Source organism: Phoca vitulina, unplaced genomic scaffold (assembly GCF_004348235.1).
Source record: "Phoca vitulina isolate PV1807 unplaced genomic scaffold, GSC_HSeal_1.0 scaffold11, whole genome shotgun sequence".
NCBI classification, from domain to species: domain Eukaryota; kingdom Metazoa; phylum Chordata; class Mammalia; order Carnivora; family Phocidae; genus Phoca; species Phoca vitulina.
In genome coordinates this window covers 14,577,088-14,594,357 of record NW_022589714.1, presented here as the reverse complement: position 1 = coordinate 14,594,357, position 17,270 = coordinate 14,577,088, and the positions used below count along the sequence as shown (strand labels likewise).

Below are 17,270 nucleotides of genomic sequence, written 5' to 3'. Positions count from 1 at the left end.
TCTATACTACTTGTACAAAGCTATAAAATTATAAACAGTTCAGCTGTTCACCTGGCCCAGAAAAATCAAAGCCTAATAGAATGTGTTTGCTGTTAAATTAAAATGTGTATTTTGTTTTCTAAAGATTAATATATCATTCTCAGTAAAAATGCCTAATTTTTAACCCCAAGAAAATTCTAAGTATGAATATATTTTTTTAAGGTAAGAAAATGCAGAAGAATATCAGAAGGTTAAAAGGTACAAGAAGAAGGAAAACTATTAAAGTATTTCCAAGATATTCCCTATAAGGGAGAAATTTTCACAAACATGAATAATCTACAATTATTCTGGAAAAAACAAAAGCTCAAAAGTTTATCCTTAAAAAAAATCCTATAAACAATCTATGTTGAAAGCCTTTGGGAAGCACAAGAAAAGGAGAACCTCAAAAGGTCAAAACAGAAGAACAAACTTGTCAGAAATTCTGGATGTTGCTCCAGATACAAGGATCACATGTTTTATTGTTCAGATTAGGTGTCTGTAATTAAGGCAATTTCTATTTCTACCTCTTCTTACTTTCAAAACTTTAGTGCAGCTAATCAATATCTCTGAAATACTTACAAAAGCCATATTTTTAGATACCAATTCTAAAGTGAATGTCATTTCCTCCTGATGAATTTTATATACATATAGTATTTTACAGTTCCCAAAAAGTTTCACTTACAGTCTCCCCATTTGATCTCCACAGTAAATCTGGGATGCAGGGGAAGCAATGATCATCCCCTCTTTATAGATGGGTATACCAAGGCTCAGAGGAGTTAAGGAACCATTTCAAGGTCGCATGGCTAAGTAGTCAAACCAGGACTCTTGTAGTAATCAGTATTTTACATGCTGGTATTTAATCTTTCATTTAAATCCTCTTTTAAAAATAAATTTCATGGACTATTAGAATTAAACTCTTGATTAATATTAGAGATAGAATTGATTAGAATATTTTTTGGCTATTTGTGGGTTTTTTTAAAGATTTTATTTATTTATTTGTCAGAGAGAGAGCGTGCAAGCAGGGGGAGCGGCAGAGGGAAAAGCAGGCTCCCTGCTGAGCAAGGTGCCCGATGCGGGACTCAATCCCAGGACCCTGGGATCATGACCTGAGCTGAAGGCAGACGCTTAACTGACTGAGCCACCCAGGCGTCCCGGGTGTTTGTTTTTAATTCTTGACTAAATCTTGTAGTTTTAATGAAAACTGCCTACTGTGGGCCTTGTCCCTGTTAACTACAACATCTACAAACCTCCAAACTCCTGGATCCTCCAAATTTGACAGATATTTTACCTAAAGTCACTGTGATTTTGCATCACAAAAGATACATCAGATTCATTTTCTTCCTATACTTACATTAAATAGGTCATATAAAAGATGATGATAACAAGAAGAAATCAATGCCTGATTTCTCATTTAGGCCCCAGACTATGGTACTGACTCATTATCATAACCATCCACTGATACTTCTTTTTAACATCACGACGTTCTTACTGTGGCTAGGCTAAATTTGCATTTTCTCTCTCTTACACAACTTACTTTGTAGTTGCGATGAGTTAAATGGAAGCTGCCATTATATTTCAAAAGATTCGAAGAAATATGAAGCCCTCTGACAATTAAGTCTGGAGAACCAAGCACACAGCTCCAGTCTTGTTGGTGGTTCTTGCTAAATACTGCATTAACTTCAACCTTCTAACACAGAACTGAACTTTAGAGGTCGTTTAGAAAACAAACAAAGCAGAAACCTGGATCCTCATATTTCTCAAGCTAAATGCTTTTATGCATGGTGAATGAGAAGAGACTCGGAGTCAGAAAGGGTTCCTGTCTGCTCCTAGTGATGGAAGCAGCAGCTTTGTTACTGTGGGCAACCCAAATCCTTTTCATCCACAGATGTTTCCCAAGGTCACTTCTCACTCTGAAATGTCACACACCTACCTATTCTCCACTTACCCAGCCCATGGCTTTAAGAACATATTTCTATGGCCTTCTTAGGCGCTCAGCTCCCCAGTACGCCTTTTCCTGATTAAATTTAATTTTTTACAGTTGCTTACATTCTACATCTCTGAATAAGAGGCAGTTTTGTAGTTACTTACTTTTCAATACAAATTCCTTTTAAGAGAAAGGAGAGCACATTTCTAGATTTGATTCTCTGCAAACAATTGCAGCTTCCTAAATGCAATCCCAAATAAACTCAGGGATTTCTATAAAACATGACAGTGATTACCTTCCAGTGTCGTTCCTTCACCATGAAGGGCATCTCCAGCCCCGGATGCATACAAAGCCGTCACAGACAAGGAGTATTGTGTCCCTTCGTTTAATCCTCTCAGCACAGTACTGGTCGTATGTCCTCTCACAGTGACCTCTTGAGTTTCACCCCCTGCCGCTGGGACGTATGTGATGAGATACTGTTTCACTTTCCCTGGTGCCCCAGTCCAAGATAATTTCATAGTAGATGTTGTAGGGTCAGAAACTCTTAAGTCTCTTGGGTTCCCTCTAACTTCATTAAAAAAAACAACAACATTGAAATTCATTATTTAATAAAATGACTTGAAAAACACTTCGTTGCTTTAAGTATGTGTGTGTGTGTGTGTGTGTGTGTGTGCGCGTGCTACATCAAATTTATATCCTGAGAGCTATCACAGCAATTGTTAACTGTTGACAAGCAAACAGAGCTTCAGCACTTCTAAACTGGGCCTTATGTGTTAGTAGCAACAAAGCAAAAGGCATCCAATTCCTCTTCTGTGTTTACACAGGTTAGAATCTTTGACATTAAAAACTACAGTCTTTTCTCTGAAAGTGGAACAAAGCATTACAAATTGTAAATACATTGATTAGTATCACAATGTAGGTATCAACGCCCCCAAGAAAGCCTCAAAAAAAGGATTTATTGGCTATGAACTTCTAAATGTAATGGCCAGAAAATACACTGATGTGATAAAAATGATAAATGATCAAAGGCTATCCCCAGAAAAAAACTTAAGAGAGGAAACAGCCCAAGTGAGACCTTGCCTTAGGTAAAACTCAAAGGCTGCCTATCCCTTTATAACTATGATGTTTGGCATTTCATGACTTTTCTGGTAGAGTGGTCATGTCATCCCCGAAGGGTCCCAAGTCACCCAACCCTGTGACACTCTCCACCAGGCACATAACAGCTAGCCCCTTTTACTCTAGAAAACAGAAAGATGAAGAGTCAGGGTCTTTTTTATGGTCCCCAGCACAAAGGGCCCTAGATCCCCAACTAGAAAGAGAAAAAGGAAGGTAATGATTTCCCAAAGGGCAGAGAGGAGGAAGAAAGCAGATGGAAAGAGAAAGGGTCTCGGCAGAAAAGGCTATTTAGCTAGGTTCCCCAGGGAGGGAAGGAGGGATGCAGACTGAGCTGAGAATGGATATTCCTTATGAGTGTCTGCCTCAGATTCACTGCTTATCAGCAGCATGACTCAATTACTATTTAGTATCTTTAGCCTTGATTTCCTGATAAAAAGGGATAATAATATTAACAATTCCATTGACTCTGTGCATGGATCAAATGAGATAATATATGAAAAGCTCTTTGCACAGAACCTGATACAAATAAGTCCTTAATAACTGTTCATTATTGCTAATATGTTGTTGTTGTTGTCATTATTTTTAACTTTAAAGATAGGGAATAAAATGAAAATTAGAAATGCCTTAATTTTTCTCAATGAAATAAATATTAAACATTAATAATTTGCAACAAATATCAGAATCTATCCTGGGAGTCTAACCATCCCATTTAAATAAAAACAGGTTAATATTTTAAAATCTTCCTGACGAAGTAATAGCTAATTTGTTTCAATGGTGCATAGCAGTTTGATTTTTAATCCCTAGTCATCCTTCAATTTATATTAGAATATTTAATAATATTATTTTTAAAAGAATATTTAGGCCATATGATAGCATTTGAGTTCTATCGACACAAAAAATCGCTGTCACAAGTAAGTGAAAAATTTGAGTAACCCAAGTCTAAAAGGACTACAGTCTAAGATACTCAGATAATTGAGATAATGTCCATGTGCTGTAGTGTCTGGATAGCTGCCTACAGCATCCCTTGAGGTCTAAGATTTGGGTTGTTACCATAAAGTCAGCATATTTCCTCTACCTTCTTCAGTGGCTGCATTTCCAGCCAACGGAGAGCCAGGTCCTGAGAAATATTCAGGAATTACAGATACTTCATATTTTGTATCTGGAGTCAGGTTCTCGAGTGTTATCCTCCTCTGATTGGCAGGGGTCGTAACTTCTTTGCTTTCTCCACCAGCAACTGGTTTATATATAATTCGGTACCTTAAAACTCTCCCTGGAGCTTGAGTCCAGGTGATTTTAAAGCTGTCTGTAGTTTCATCTGTCACCTTTAGGTTTCGAGGTGCTCCTTTTACTGAAATTGGTTTTAAAAAAAAAAAAAAGTTTATTTTACATAAAAAATGCAAAACTAAGCTTTTGATCACCAAATTATAGCATTTTTCTAAACAAATCCAAAAGCAGTTTATTGTCAAACATTCTGGTTACAGCATTCATTTAGCCAGACATTAACTAGATGCTGAAACAACTAATACTCTGCAATACACAGAAAGAAACAAAGTACTGTTAATTTTTTAATCAAATAAAGAGGTATCTAATAGTAAACTTTTAAAATCATAAATACTCTGTTAAATGGTAAATTCATGTTATCATAAAATTCAAGAATAAAAACACTTTATTTCTTGAAACATAGGTAGCCAAGGCTTTCCCTCTAACTAGATTTTCTCAGAAAAGTAGGAAAATAATACCAAACACCCAGTTCTACCATATTTATCCAACTGAATGAAGTGTCTTGTCCAGTCAGTTCCACAGCTAACTTTTTTATCTATATAGTCATTTGACTTGGATAATTAGATTATACATGTGTTGGACCAAACACACTGTACTTAATGAATGCTAGTTGGATCTAAATCTTGAGGTCAAATTGCAATGGGGGTAATGTACATAGACTCACAATCTTAAATGGGATTTTCATTGAGCTTAAAGGAGAACATCATTTGGCTTTATAGTTGGCAAACATGTTTAAATTACTTATTCATTTAAGGGGTAAATTGTCCATTTGGACCACACATTCTTCTCAATCTGCTGGAGTGAAAGCACAGTGCAATACATCTGCATTTATCTCACATATAATTAGTTTATCTAAATAGCCAACACAGCAGTAGATCACTTCAGGGAGAAAGAAAGTGTATCCCTTAAGAAAAGCAATGGCAGCTGGCAGACTTACACCCATGACTCATTTTACATGGCAAGGAAAAAGACTAAATTAGCCAGAACAAATGAGGCAGATAAACCGATGAATTTGAATAGTTCCCCACCCCCTACTCATCTGCACGGGTTACATTCCAAGATCTCCAGAGGCTGCCTGAAACCATCAATAGTACTGAACCTTATATATACTATGTTTTTCTTATACATACCTATGATGAAGCTTAATTTATAAATTAGGCACAGTAAGAGATTAACAACAATACCTAATAATAAAACAGAATAAATATAACAATATACTGTAACAAAAATTATGTGAATATGGTCTCTCTCTCAAAATATCTTACTGTACTCAGCCCTCTTGAGATGATGTGAGATGATAAAATGCCTACGTGATGGGATAAAGTGAGGTGAATGACACAGGCATCATGACACAGTATTAGGCGACTATTGACCTTCTAACAATAGTCAGAAGGAAAATCATCTGCTTCTAGACTGTGGTTGACCATGGGCAACTGAAACCACAGAAAGTGAAGCTGAGGATTAAGAGGAACTACTTTACTAGTTTTGAAGCTGAATGTGTAATTTTGAGCCTTAGATTACCCAATAGTAAAAAAAAAAAAAAGACTGTTTATAGGATTATTGATGTGGTTAAATGAGATAATCCATGGAAAGCAATTATCATAGTACCTGACACATAAGCTGGAGCTCAATAATTGGCCTAACAAAGGTACTGAAATCAGAAACTTCCTTATTGACTAAAGAAAGTTTAAATCCCAGATTTCACTCAGACAATGGAATTGGAAATGTATTACCAAATGCTTTTGTTGAAGCCCAATGAGCGAAAACTAGAGCATATATGAATGCAGTTGGCTCTACTCAAAGACCCTCTGGACTTAAATTTCTTCTTGAGACATATTTCCATCCCCATCCTAAAGTGCTGAAGGAAAAGGGCCAGGCTCTTCAAGCAACAATATGGGCATTACAGAGAAATCATCAGAAAATCAGAAATATTGGGGCGCCTGGATGGCTCAGTCAGTTAAGGGTCCAACTCTTGATTTCAGCTCTGGTCATGATCTCATGGGTCTTGAGATCAAGCCCCACATTGGGCTCTGCGCTCAGCGGGGAGTCTGCTTGAAGATTCTCTACCTCTGCCCCACCCTCCACTCATGTGCACATTTTCTCTCTCTCTCAAATAAATAAATCTTAAAAAAAAAAAAAAAAAAAGGAAATCAGAAATATCTAAGTATGGACTTCTAGGTTATTCAATACAAAAATCATAAGAAAAGTAGTCAACTTAGGCCATTATTTTATTTGCTGGCCTTCAGGTAGAAATATACCTAAACTATGCATAAAAAGGAAAGATGAATCTTATTTTAAAAATCTTTCAGAGAAAAAAGATTCTCTAGCTTTTATCAGCAAGATATGCCAATATATGTTTTCCCTGTTAGCAAATACTTCTTTGTAACTATCTTAATTTCCTCATGCATCTGTTTCAGCTTCTTCACCTATCCCCAGTAAAAATAGAGAACAATTGACATGTCTTTTACTATTTGCGATCTTTATCTTAAAGAGTAATTGCCTAGTCTTAGTCTTCTCGTAACCAGGTTCCTTGGTATCCTTTAAATGTCCAATGTAGTGAAATGTATCAGAAAGTACTCAATCCTATCCAGTAAAGAGGATATATCTAAACAAATAATCCTTAAAACATTTGGTAAAATTTGTACACTCATGTTCTCAGCTGCATTATTTACAATAGCTGAAAAGTGGCAGCAACCTAAGTATCTGTCTGTGGGTGAGTGGATAATCAAAATGTGATATAAACATATAATGGAATATCTTTCAGCCATAAGAAGAAAGGAAATTCTGATGCATGCTATAACATGGATGAACCTTGAGGACATTATGCTAAGTGAAATAAGTCAGAAAAAAAGGTTGAATACTGTATAATTCCACTCCTATGAAGTACCTAGAGTAGTCAAATTCATAGAAACAGAAAATAGAATAGTGATTGCCAGGGTCAGTGGGGCGGGAGGGGGGGTGGAAATGAAGAGTTATTTTTTAATTAGTACAGAGATTCAGTTTTGCAAGATGAAAAAAGTTCTGGAGACGGATGGTGGTAATGGTAGCATAATAATATGAATGAACTAAATGCCACTGAAATGTATACTTAAAATGGTTAAAATGGTAATTTTATGTTATATGTATTTTACCACAATTTTTAAAAAGAAAAAACATTTGGTAATATATTTGCCATCACATCCATAGATAAAGTAAACAAAATTCAGAAGTATTTGCACGTAACATGCTGAAATACGGGACAGAAAAATCTGGCCTTAAGCAGTATTTCAAGAGTCAATTCCATAGTTATTAACAGTTCTCTATACCTCTTAACTTCAAATGCATCAAAATAAATCTAGGGGTTTTTTTATATAAAAGTTTTTTCACTTTTTAAACAGATGTATGAAGAGCTGTACTTTATAGATGCTGAATCTTACAGAGGCATTCACCATCTCTATAGAGGAGATGGTTATTTCAAACTGTAACTTGGTTCCACAATAAATTGCTAGTTTTTGGAAAATAGGGTCAGAAACCTCATCTCACCTTCCACAGTGGTCTCCTCTCCAGTTAAGGGAACACTGAAGCCATCCTCATACTCTGCAGTCACGTTGACTAAGTACAGCGTCTCTGGCTTCAGGTTGTTGAGAATGACGCTGGTGCTCGACGCTGGCTCCACCACTGTGACCTCAGCATCCCCAGAAGCTTCCTTGTAGGTGATGTGGTATGAAAAAACATTTTCTCCAGCAGGAGACCAGTTCGTTTTGAAACTGTAAGAAGTCGTCTCAGAAAAACTAAGATCCTTTGGAGGCACATAAGCTATTTAAAAAAAAAAAAAAGGACACAGTTAAAATGTTTAAATCTATAAAGCAAAAATGGACCTGATGACTATGTTTCTGAAATGGCTTATGTTCACTGGGGGAATAGTCATTGAGACAAATGTACTGAGTAAATATTCCACACCTGACCTCTGAGAGAAGGCCTCTCATTTACAGCCCTACCAGGAGGTCTTGATCATTTGTCTTGACCATTCACAATACTAAGTTACACTGTTTAAATGGTTAATTAAAATTTAACTGAATGGGGTTTCTAAACACAAAGCAGTAATGGAATGGTCCTGCCCACAACTGGAATATTTAAACAGTAACAGACCTAAAATGATCCCAGCAATATTTTCCCATTAATCCTTGGCAATCAGATATTAACTTTTGGTGGTAAACAGATATTTCAAAGTAATGATTAAGGAATTCTTCCTAACCAAAGAATATTCATTAAACTAAATCATAGGAAGAGCCAATGTTTAAGGCCCACTGCTGGTCTCAAGGAACATACGATCAAATTGGAAAGACAGGAGAGTGTCACATTATTAACAAAACAGAGCAGTACCTATGAACCCGGATGACTGGAAGTGGTAGTAAGTGTTACAGCACTAGAACAGCTAAGGAAGACTTGATGAAAGAGTTGGGACTTTTTACTGAATGCTGACAAATAGAATTTGAACAAATGAAGAAAAGAGGATAAAGAATTCCAGCTGTGAGGAACGGTGCCCAAAATTGGTCCAGGGAAGGGAATGCATAAGAAGAATTCAAAGGTCTAGGACTATGTTCTCGTCACCTTTAATCCAAAGGACTTGGCTCACCATCTAGCACATAGTAGACACTCAACTACAGGTTGTTGAATTGAATATGACAAATAGGTGTGATAAAGCTGGTGCCCAGCTCATCTTAAGGATCTAAGATCAAAAACATCTCATGACTCATGGTAAATAGCTTTTTCACCAATAAATACATGATCCATACCCAGGAGAAAGTCATATCTCAGCTAAATAAACTAAGCTCAATAGATTTCTATAAGACAGGAAAGTTGCTTTTTCCTGTATGTAGAAAGAATCAGAGAAGCGTATTATCCACAATTTTAGAACCAAAAAATGCTTTGTTCATGAAGAGATAATTTTGGCTCTACAAAGCCTACTAACCTTTTTTCTTTATAGCTGCCAATTCTTGCTCAATTCTAAGGCAGATAGACTGTGTGAGTTCAAAAGATATTCTCTGAAAAGCATCAAAATCTTCCACTGTGAACACATGGGTCTCAGCAGGAGGAGAGGCAATAGCTTCTAATTCTGAGCGAACAGCATCCTTCACACCAACTGCAAAGATTTCCACATCCGAATTCCTTAGTTTTATAGCAGGATCTCTGAAAGCATCTGAAGATTTCCCATCAGTGATAAGAATCATGACCTTTGGTACGTTGCCTCTTGAACCCTTGCTAGGCACAAATATTTTCTCTCTGACATAAGTCATTGCTTTCCCAGTGTTTGTAGATCCTCCTCTGTAGGGGAAGGTGTTTATTGCTTCAATTATATCTTCAACTTTGGTGAATTTTTTCAAAGTGAACTCAGTATGAGGATCCCGGCTGTACTGGACAAGACTTATCTGTACCCTGTTTGGTGAAATCTCAAAACTTTTTACAAGAACTTCCAGAAAAGCTCTAACTTTAACAAAGTTTGCAATCCCGATGCTATAGGAACCATCAACCAAAAACACGATATCGGCTTTTATATCCACACCACGTGAGCATTCTGTAAAAAGAAAAAAAAGCCCATTACAGTTCAACAAATATAAATTAATCATGAAATATAGATATCTGGTTTTCTTAATAAGCACACTTATTTAAAAGAAAACCATTGCAAATATTTTGAAACTAAACCTGAACCAGTAAGACATACTGTCAAACAGACCATCACATATACCAAACCCAATGATAGACCTATTCACTTACCCACTTGAACTTTCATTGGCTGAGTCTTCTCCATTATTGAAATGGGTTCGCTGGATGTCAGTCCCTTCATGGCCGAAACACTGATCTGGTATTCTGTGTCTGCTGAAAGGTCACGAACACTGAGCATGGTGGTCTGAGGCCCCACACTGAGAGCGTGCTGTCGGCTTCCAGCGGTCATTGGTGTAAGAAGGACTTTATAGCCAGTCACTGGGCTAGGAGATGGACTCCAACTTAGCTTAATGTATTTTGATGAGACTTCCATGGCAACCAAATTTGAAGGAGGTTCAATAACTACAAAGTAACAAGCAGAACAGTGATTAAAAACAGTGAGATGTAGGGGTGCCTGGCTGGCTCAATTGGAGGAGCCTATGACTCTTGATCTCAGGGTCATGAGTTCAAGCCCCACGTTGGGTGTTTAGATTACTTAAATAAATAAATAAACTATTAAAAAAAAAAAAACAGTGAGATACAACCCTTAGGTTTGGACATTCAATTCTCCTTACCCAAATTAATCATGAATTAGTCAAGAAGAGTTGCCTAATCCCAACTCTCCACTTCCACCTATACCTATCCAAAACCAAAAGAGACTCAGTGCCTGATTTTTAGTCAGGGAGCTGAGAAAATTAGGGGAAAAGGAAGTCACTGGAAGAAATTAATGATAAGATGTCTGATGCCTAATTCTCTGGGACCAAGATTTCCACTCTGGTTTTGATATTTTACTCATTGTCTTTATTCTTAGGTACCAAAGTAGGCACTTGATAAATTTGTTAAATCAATGACTTACTCAATTCTTTTTCTCTTTTAATGATATTATAAAGACTAAAATATAATCTTTAAAAGACACTTTATAATACATAAAGATGAAGGGTTCAGCAGCTCTTAAACAACAGTTCTTATAATGTTAGACAATTTTATTCTCACTTATTTTAAGCCAAGAAAAAATGTTCAACTATGTTCATAATGCCACCAAGAGGGACTCAATGTTTTATAACACGTATACTAACAAGGAAATATCGATCCCCTAAAACATTTCTATCCTTACACAACATAGAAACATAATCATGTACTTAACAGATAACATAAAGTATTTTAAGATATTTCAGATCAAATTTTCACACTTTTACATTTATCAGTGGAACCAACTTCCCAGAATTTATACTTCGATTTTTTTTATCTCATCCTGCAAGAAGTGGATGATCAAGCAGGCACAAGTCTCCTCACGGCCTCCTCGAAAAGGCATTCATACAGAGTGCATAAAAATGATGCCTAAAAAGTGACAAGTAGTGGGGCAAGGGGGAGAAACAGATGTGCCAACTGGATGTTTGGCCAAAACTTTTGTGGGATGCAGAGACAGTACAGGGAAAACAAGTCACAGGCTAAGCCAGGAAGAAAGAGAGGCCCCGAGGAACAGCATGAACACCTGCAATGCAGCCGCGCACCTCATACAAGCAGATTTCAAACAGTGGCAGGACGGACGTTTGGTCTACCCTCACACATGCACCCCAGGGAAAATAGGTCAGCATTAGAATGTTTAAAAGACTAAGTAAAGAGAGGTTAATCAGGGGAAAGTAGGGTGAAGGGGTCAATTTTGTAATCACACAGAGCAAAAAATCGGACATTAGGCAGTAAAACAAAGAAAAAGGCTTGGAGCCCATGAAGTAATGAGAAGGGGTTCTGAAATAGAATCAGAGCCAGCGAACATTGCCAAAATACTTGGGGTTTGGAGATTAAAGAGTTTATATGACTGAAGATGTAGCTATTTAGAACTTATCTTTAATCACTTGTCAATTCTCAGGCTAAGAGGAGAACAATCATGGAAACTGTGACTTTTTAATGCCCAAAAGGATGTTGATGAAATGTCTTCTGAAATGTCTTTTCTTTCTCCCATGTATTTAGAAGCAATAACTGATAGAAATGGGAAGATTTTCCAGATGTGGAAGGATCAAACTGATCTTTGAAATATTCTTAAAAGTTTTGAAAACATGCAGAGAATGATGATAGAAAATCTTTTTGTTTCACCATTTAATAGAAACAGTGTTCTCATTAGTTGATGTTGTTGTATGCTAAAATACATGTCTTCCCAGCCTGTCAATGTTTACATTGGAGTGTAAGATCATTAAAGCAAGTACCTGGATAGCGTAATTATGGACACTCAACATGCACAAAATGGTCTCAGAGAAAAAGAGCAAGTCAAACTTCTCCAAAAAAGATTTTTAAGGATTTTACTTCATGCTCTACTGGGGGAGGGGGAACAATGGAAATGATATCAACAAGTTGAGTTACTGAAAAACCATATAATCGAGTATACAATTGGAGAATCACCGAAGATGTGTTTGAGTAAATGTGTCTACTTTTAGACTACCTGTAAATCTATAAAAGCTATCAAATAATGGAAAAGGTTAACACAGGGGAACACTGAACAATTCACTCACCTTCTTCTCCACTAACCAATTCACCAAGTTGTTCATCAACACCAGAGCACACCTGGGAGATGATCTCATTCTGAATATCCACAATTGCATCAAAGTTGGCCACGTTGAAAACATGGTTTAATGAAGGTGTGGAGGCGATTTGTTTGAGTTCTTTTGCATCTGCAGCTTTAATGCCTTCAAAAACAAAAGGACAAGGATATATTGAAAAGAAAAATGTGCTGAATTAGGGAAGTTCTTTGCTTTCTCAGTCCTTCAAAAGTAAAGACATTTGTAAGTCCTTATTTAGTCATAAACCAGAATTGCTTTGCTTCATAACGAATGTGCGACTGTTCAAATGACAAAGGCATTTTATAATTTCACAGAAGGTGGCCAGCCAAAAACGAAAATGAATGGTTAATAAAACAGAGCAGGCTCTCATCCTAACCATGCCATCATTTGTCCCTGCCATCTGTAAAGATAATACTTTTTTCTTCCAGAGTCCTGAATGAGCTGGAACCCTCCAAATTCTTCAAGTATTACATAATATAGGAAACACATTTAAAAAAGCACTTAATGATAATACAAGGAGGATCTTTCTTAGAATCACTGGCCCAGTATTCTTTGAAAAGTAGAGAGGGCTGGCAAAAATATGAATACCACCTCACAATGCATAGGCTAAGGGAGTTATAGGAGAGAAATACATAAGCAGAATTTTTACTCAAAGATGACATGGTTTAACACTACACTGTAAAATGCACTAAACACTTCTAATAGCATCCTTCCTTAAGGAATCCACCTTTCCTCTTCATAAGCATTAGGTATTGAGGGAGGTCTAAAGAGAAAATACTTAACCAAATGTGGCCTACCCAAAGAGAAAACTTCAACCCCTATATTTCGAAGCTCTCTTGCTGGAATTTCCACTTCATCTTGCGATTTGCCATCCGTAATAATAATTGCCACTTTAGGAAAGCCAACTCTTGCTCCAGCTGATTCCGTGAAAGTATTTTTAATTAAGTAATCAATGGCATCCCCTGAAGTGAAAAAGAAACATGTTCATTCACTCCTTACCACACAGTTTTGCCAAAGTCAAAAACCATGTGATTAATTTCAAGATTATTTAAGATATGAAAATTGTGCAATGTTTGATTTCTTCCCCAAACAGGTATTTCATTTATTTTCAACAATAATAAAATTTGTAAAACATACCCGTCATTGTGTTGCCACCTTTGTATGGAATTGTTTTAATTGCAGCAAGAAGGTCATCCCTTTGGTAGTACTGATTTAAGTTAAATTCAGTCCTGGTATCAGAGCTGTACTGAACAACGCCAACCCTTGTCTTCTCTTCTCCGATGTCAAAAGCAGACACAAGAGCACCAATAAAGTCTAAAATGTACTTAAAATTATTTCTTCCCACACTCCATGAGCCATCCACGAGGAACACTAGATCAGTCCAGGCACTGACAGAGCATTCTGAAATACATTTGATATATTTTTAAATGATGTATTCTTAACTTTATCCACCTTTAATGAGTACAAACTAACATTGAAAAACTGTTGTCTCCTTAAATCCTTTTGTTCATTAGAACATATTCACATTGTTCTTCACCCACAACTGACATGCACAAAAGAATATAATATTTTATTAACAAACACAGAAGCATTTTCAGTGCCTTCATTGAGATGCATTTATGGAACTATATGGCTCTAAATTACTATATAAGACATTGTGCAAGAAGAGAGAAATAGATACATGACCTACTCTCCAAGAGCATGTGACCAAAGTATTCATGCTGTCAACCTATTTTTATAAACAACATCCTTTTCCTCTTCTCTCCGAGTACAAATTACACAAAACATCTGGGAGATATATAAAATGAGCAGTGTCTTCAATCCTTGGTATTTAGCAATAAATACAAAACAATTGCTGGCCTATTCAAGCAGATGTATTTAAGTGGAAGAAAAGAGAAAATCTTTTAAAATTCTCCTGCATTTTAGAATATAATTGTCTAAAGTTTGTAGTGGGTTAGTCTAGAGGGTTAATAGAGTCTAACAGAAGTAAAAAGAAGCATAAGGGGGCCTGGGTTGCTCAGTCAGTTAAGTGTCTGCCTTCAGCTCAGGTCATGATCCCAGCGTCATAGGATCGAGCTCTGCATCGAGCTCTGCATTGGGGCTCCCTGCTCAGCAGGGAGTCTGCTTCTCCCTCTCTCTCTTTCTGCCCCTCCCCAACCCACCCCAGCTCATGCTCTCTCACGCTCTCTCTCAAATAAATAAATAAAATCTTTAAAAAAAAAAGATGTAAAAAGAAGTATAAATATGATGCAAGATAGTCAAAAATATCTTACTGTCCTAATTATCGGTGTATTTAAATTTGACATCTAAAACCTACTTTTACAAAACAAAGAGTAGAAAAATATTTCCATTCAAAAGTAAAAAAGGCGTATTATATCTTTAAATGCAATGATTGGCTTTTATAAATGAACACCATATCTTTCTTTTTCTCTGCAGTCAGAAGGAAAACAAGCTGATTTTCATGAAAATGTGTATTGAAAGGCAACACTAAGTGAATTTTCTGAAGATGTTTTCATCTTTGTAATCAGTTGGTAGATAATAAAAGAAATACTTGGCTATGAAGAGAAGGAAATGGTCCTGGAAAATTTTGCAAGCTAAATCACAAGTTGCATGCCTAAATAATTTTTGCACACCATTTAATGGGCTCATTTAAGTCTATTAAATAGTCAATATTTGGTATAATGCTTTGATTTAGAATAAATATCAATGGTTCAGGGAAAATATTAGCATTATAACTGCATACTACAAAGTTCATTTCAGATTATTAGACATCAGAAAGAATGATAAACAGGCATTTGTAGGGAAAAATTTCAGATAAAGGGGACTTTGTATTCAAATCCTTTTATTGTCCTCCTGGGTTATAAATCCAACCTTTATAAGGTGGCAAATTAGAAGTCCAAGAAACCCCTTAAGGGTCCATCCTCGTAAGTCAGACGAAGCAATAGAAGACAAAGGAGGCAGGAGGCTACAAATTGCCAAACCTAGATTGAATAAAATCCCTTTTATTTGGTTACAAGTGCACCAAGGATCATTGTGTATCTTGTTTTGTTTGGTGTTGGGCTCCCATTTGTATATTATAAAGAACATAATATAAATAAATAAATAAATAACACTGTAAACAGCGTTTCTCGTGCCTTTTTCTTTTCTAATTTGCCTCCATGATTCTTTGTGGAGGTGAAATAATAATAGAGGTGGGGCCAGAATGTATCAGAATGACCAGGAAAGTTGTTTCAAACTGCATAAGACTCCACTTCCATCTCTCACCCCAACATCATCTCTGGAAAATGTGTACTATTCTTTAGATATGTTAAGACCCACGTGTTAACCGGAGATGTCTTACAGACACTGGAAGTGGTGACACTGCCCATCAATGAAAGGCATGTAAATACCACAGAGGTGAGCATAACACATCCAGAGATTTAGAAATATATTTTCATGGCAAGAAACTCTTCAAACACAAGGAGGGCATCTCTCTGGTGTTCTGGCTTTATATTCCTCATATATCCCTATTTCTATTGATTTGTCTTTGAGAAATGAGTTAAGTCTAGTGGTGAACTTTGTTTTTCACCTACTGCCAAAGTCCTGCAAAAAAAAAAAAAAAAAAATGTAGGTACACACCAATTCAGTTTACTCTCAGGAAAATGAATATTTAGTAAGTAGAATGAAAAATTGACTAGAAACTCAGAGTGTAAGTAGTATAATTGTTTAGTCATATATTACTATTATATTGTCCATATTTCTCCTAGATAACACCTATAGAAATTATTAAGTGAATAAATTCAAAGTATGGCTATAGCTGGAACATCTCCTTTATATTACATTTGTAACTTCTATAAATCTGAGCAAAAATATTAAGGGAAATACTTACTTTGTATCACTGGTTTTCCAGGTTTCTTCTCGCCTGGCCTTGTCGGACCACCTGTTTGAACTGAGTCAAAACTTGATTATTACAAAAAGAAATGAACCCGTACAAATACTTCCTAAAAAAATACATATTGTTTTCCACGACTGTCTTTCAAATATATGATCCATGCCCAGCTGCTCAGAAAATACTGCCAAATAAGCAATGCCTTGCAAATAAATTATCTTTAGTGAGATTTTAGATATATTTCAAAAAGACATTGACATTGTTGCCTGGCAAAATTTAATGTTTTTAATAGTTTTCACTCATAACATTCCTGCTGCTTCCAAAGACCAGGGTTATAAATCAAGAATGAATTATTAACATCCATAAATGAGTAGGATCATAGAAAGAATAGTTAATACTGATACAAAGTAACTCTGCATAACAGATTAAACCTGAAAGTTGGAGAAATCTTCTGCAAAACAAAAAGCATAAGGGTACTTTATATGTGTGCTTACTTGTTAATTGTCCTATAACGGGTACACTTTCTTCTACTTCATCATATGAAGTGATTGTCACCACATACTCTATTTCAGGTATAAGGTCTGATAATAAAGTTTCAGTGGTACTAGCTGCAAGGGTAAATTCTTTAGTGGGCCCATCTGGAAATACAGAAAGGAAAATATGAATGCAATAAAATATCTTTCACATATAACATGACACAATATAATGTAATTCCCAGATATACTCAAAATTTAAAAAATTAAATATATATACATTTTTTCAGAACATCCAAACATCATCTTCTTCTATCTTCTGAAACCAAAACTTTGAAATTCTACAAAGGGACTGG

The 17,270-nt window shown here is 36.1% G+C and overlaps 1 protein-coding gene across 8 annotated transcripts in view; it reads right to left on the bottom strand.

Annotated features, from left to right (window-relative positions):
- COL12A1 (collagen type XII alpha 1 chain) overlaps positions 1–17,270 on the bottom strand; it is a 139,518-nt gene that overhangs the window by 87,350 nt on the left and 34,898 nt on the right. For 7 of the 8 annotated variants that reach the window (XM_032409446.1, XM_032409448.1, XM_032409452.1 and 4 more), the window contains 10 exons: positions 16,936–17,079; positions 16,442–16,501; positions 13,711–13,974; positions 13,371–13,535; positions 12,526–12,699; positions 10,094–10,384; positions 9,291–9,893; positions 7,862–8,134; positions 4,134–4,406; positions 2,238–2,510 (listed from right to left, as the gene is read on the bottom strand). The exons of the other annotated variant lie outside the window; for it this stretch is intronic. In XM_032409446.1, coding sequence (XP_032265337.1) covers positions 2,238–2,510; positions 4,134–4,406; positions 7,862–8,134; positions 9,291–9,893; positions 10,094–10,384; positions 12,526–12,699; positions 13,371–13,535; positions 13,711–13,974; positions 16,442–16,501; positions 16,936–17,079 — 2,520 coding nt within the window. The remainder of the gene's footprint in view (positions 1–2,237; positions 2,511–4,133; positions 4,407–7,861; positions 8,135–9,290; positions 9,894–10,093; positions 10,385–12,525; positions 12,700–13,370; positions 13,536–13,710; positions 13,975–16,441; positions 16,502–16,935; positions 17,080–17,270) is intronic. 8 annotated transcript variants of the gene reach the window in all.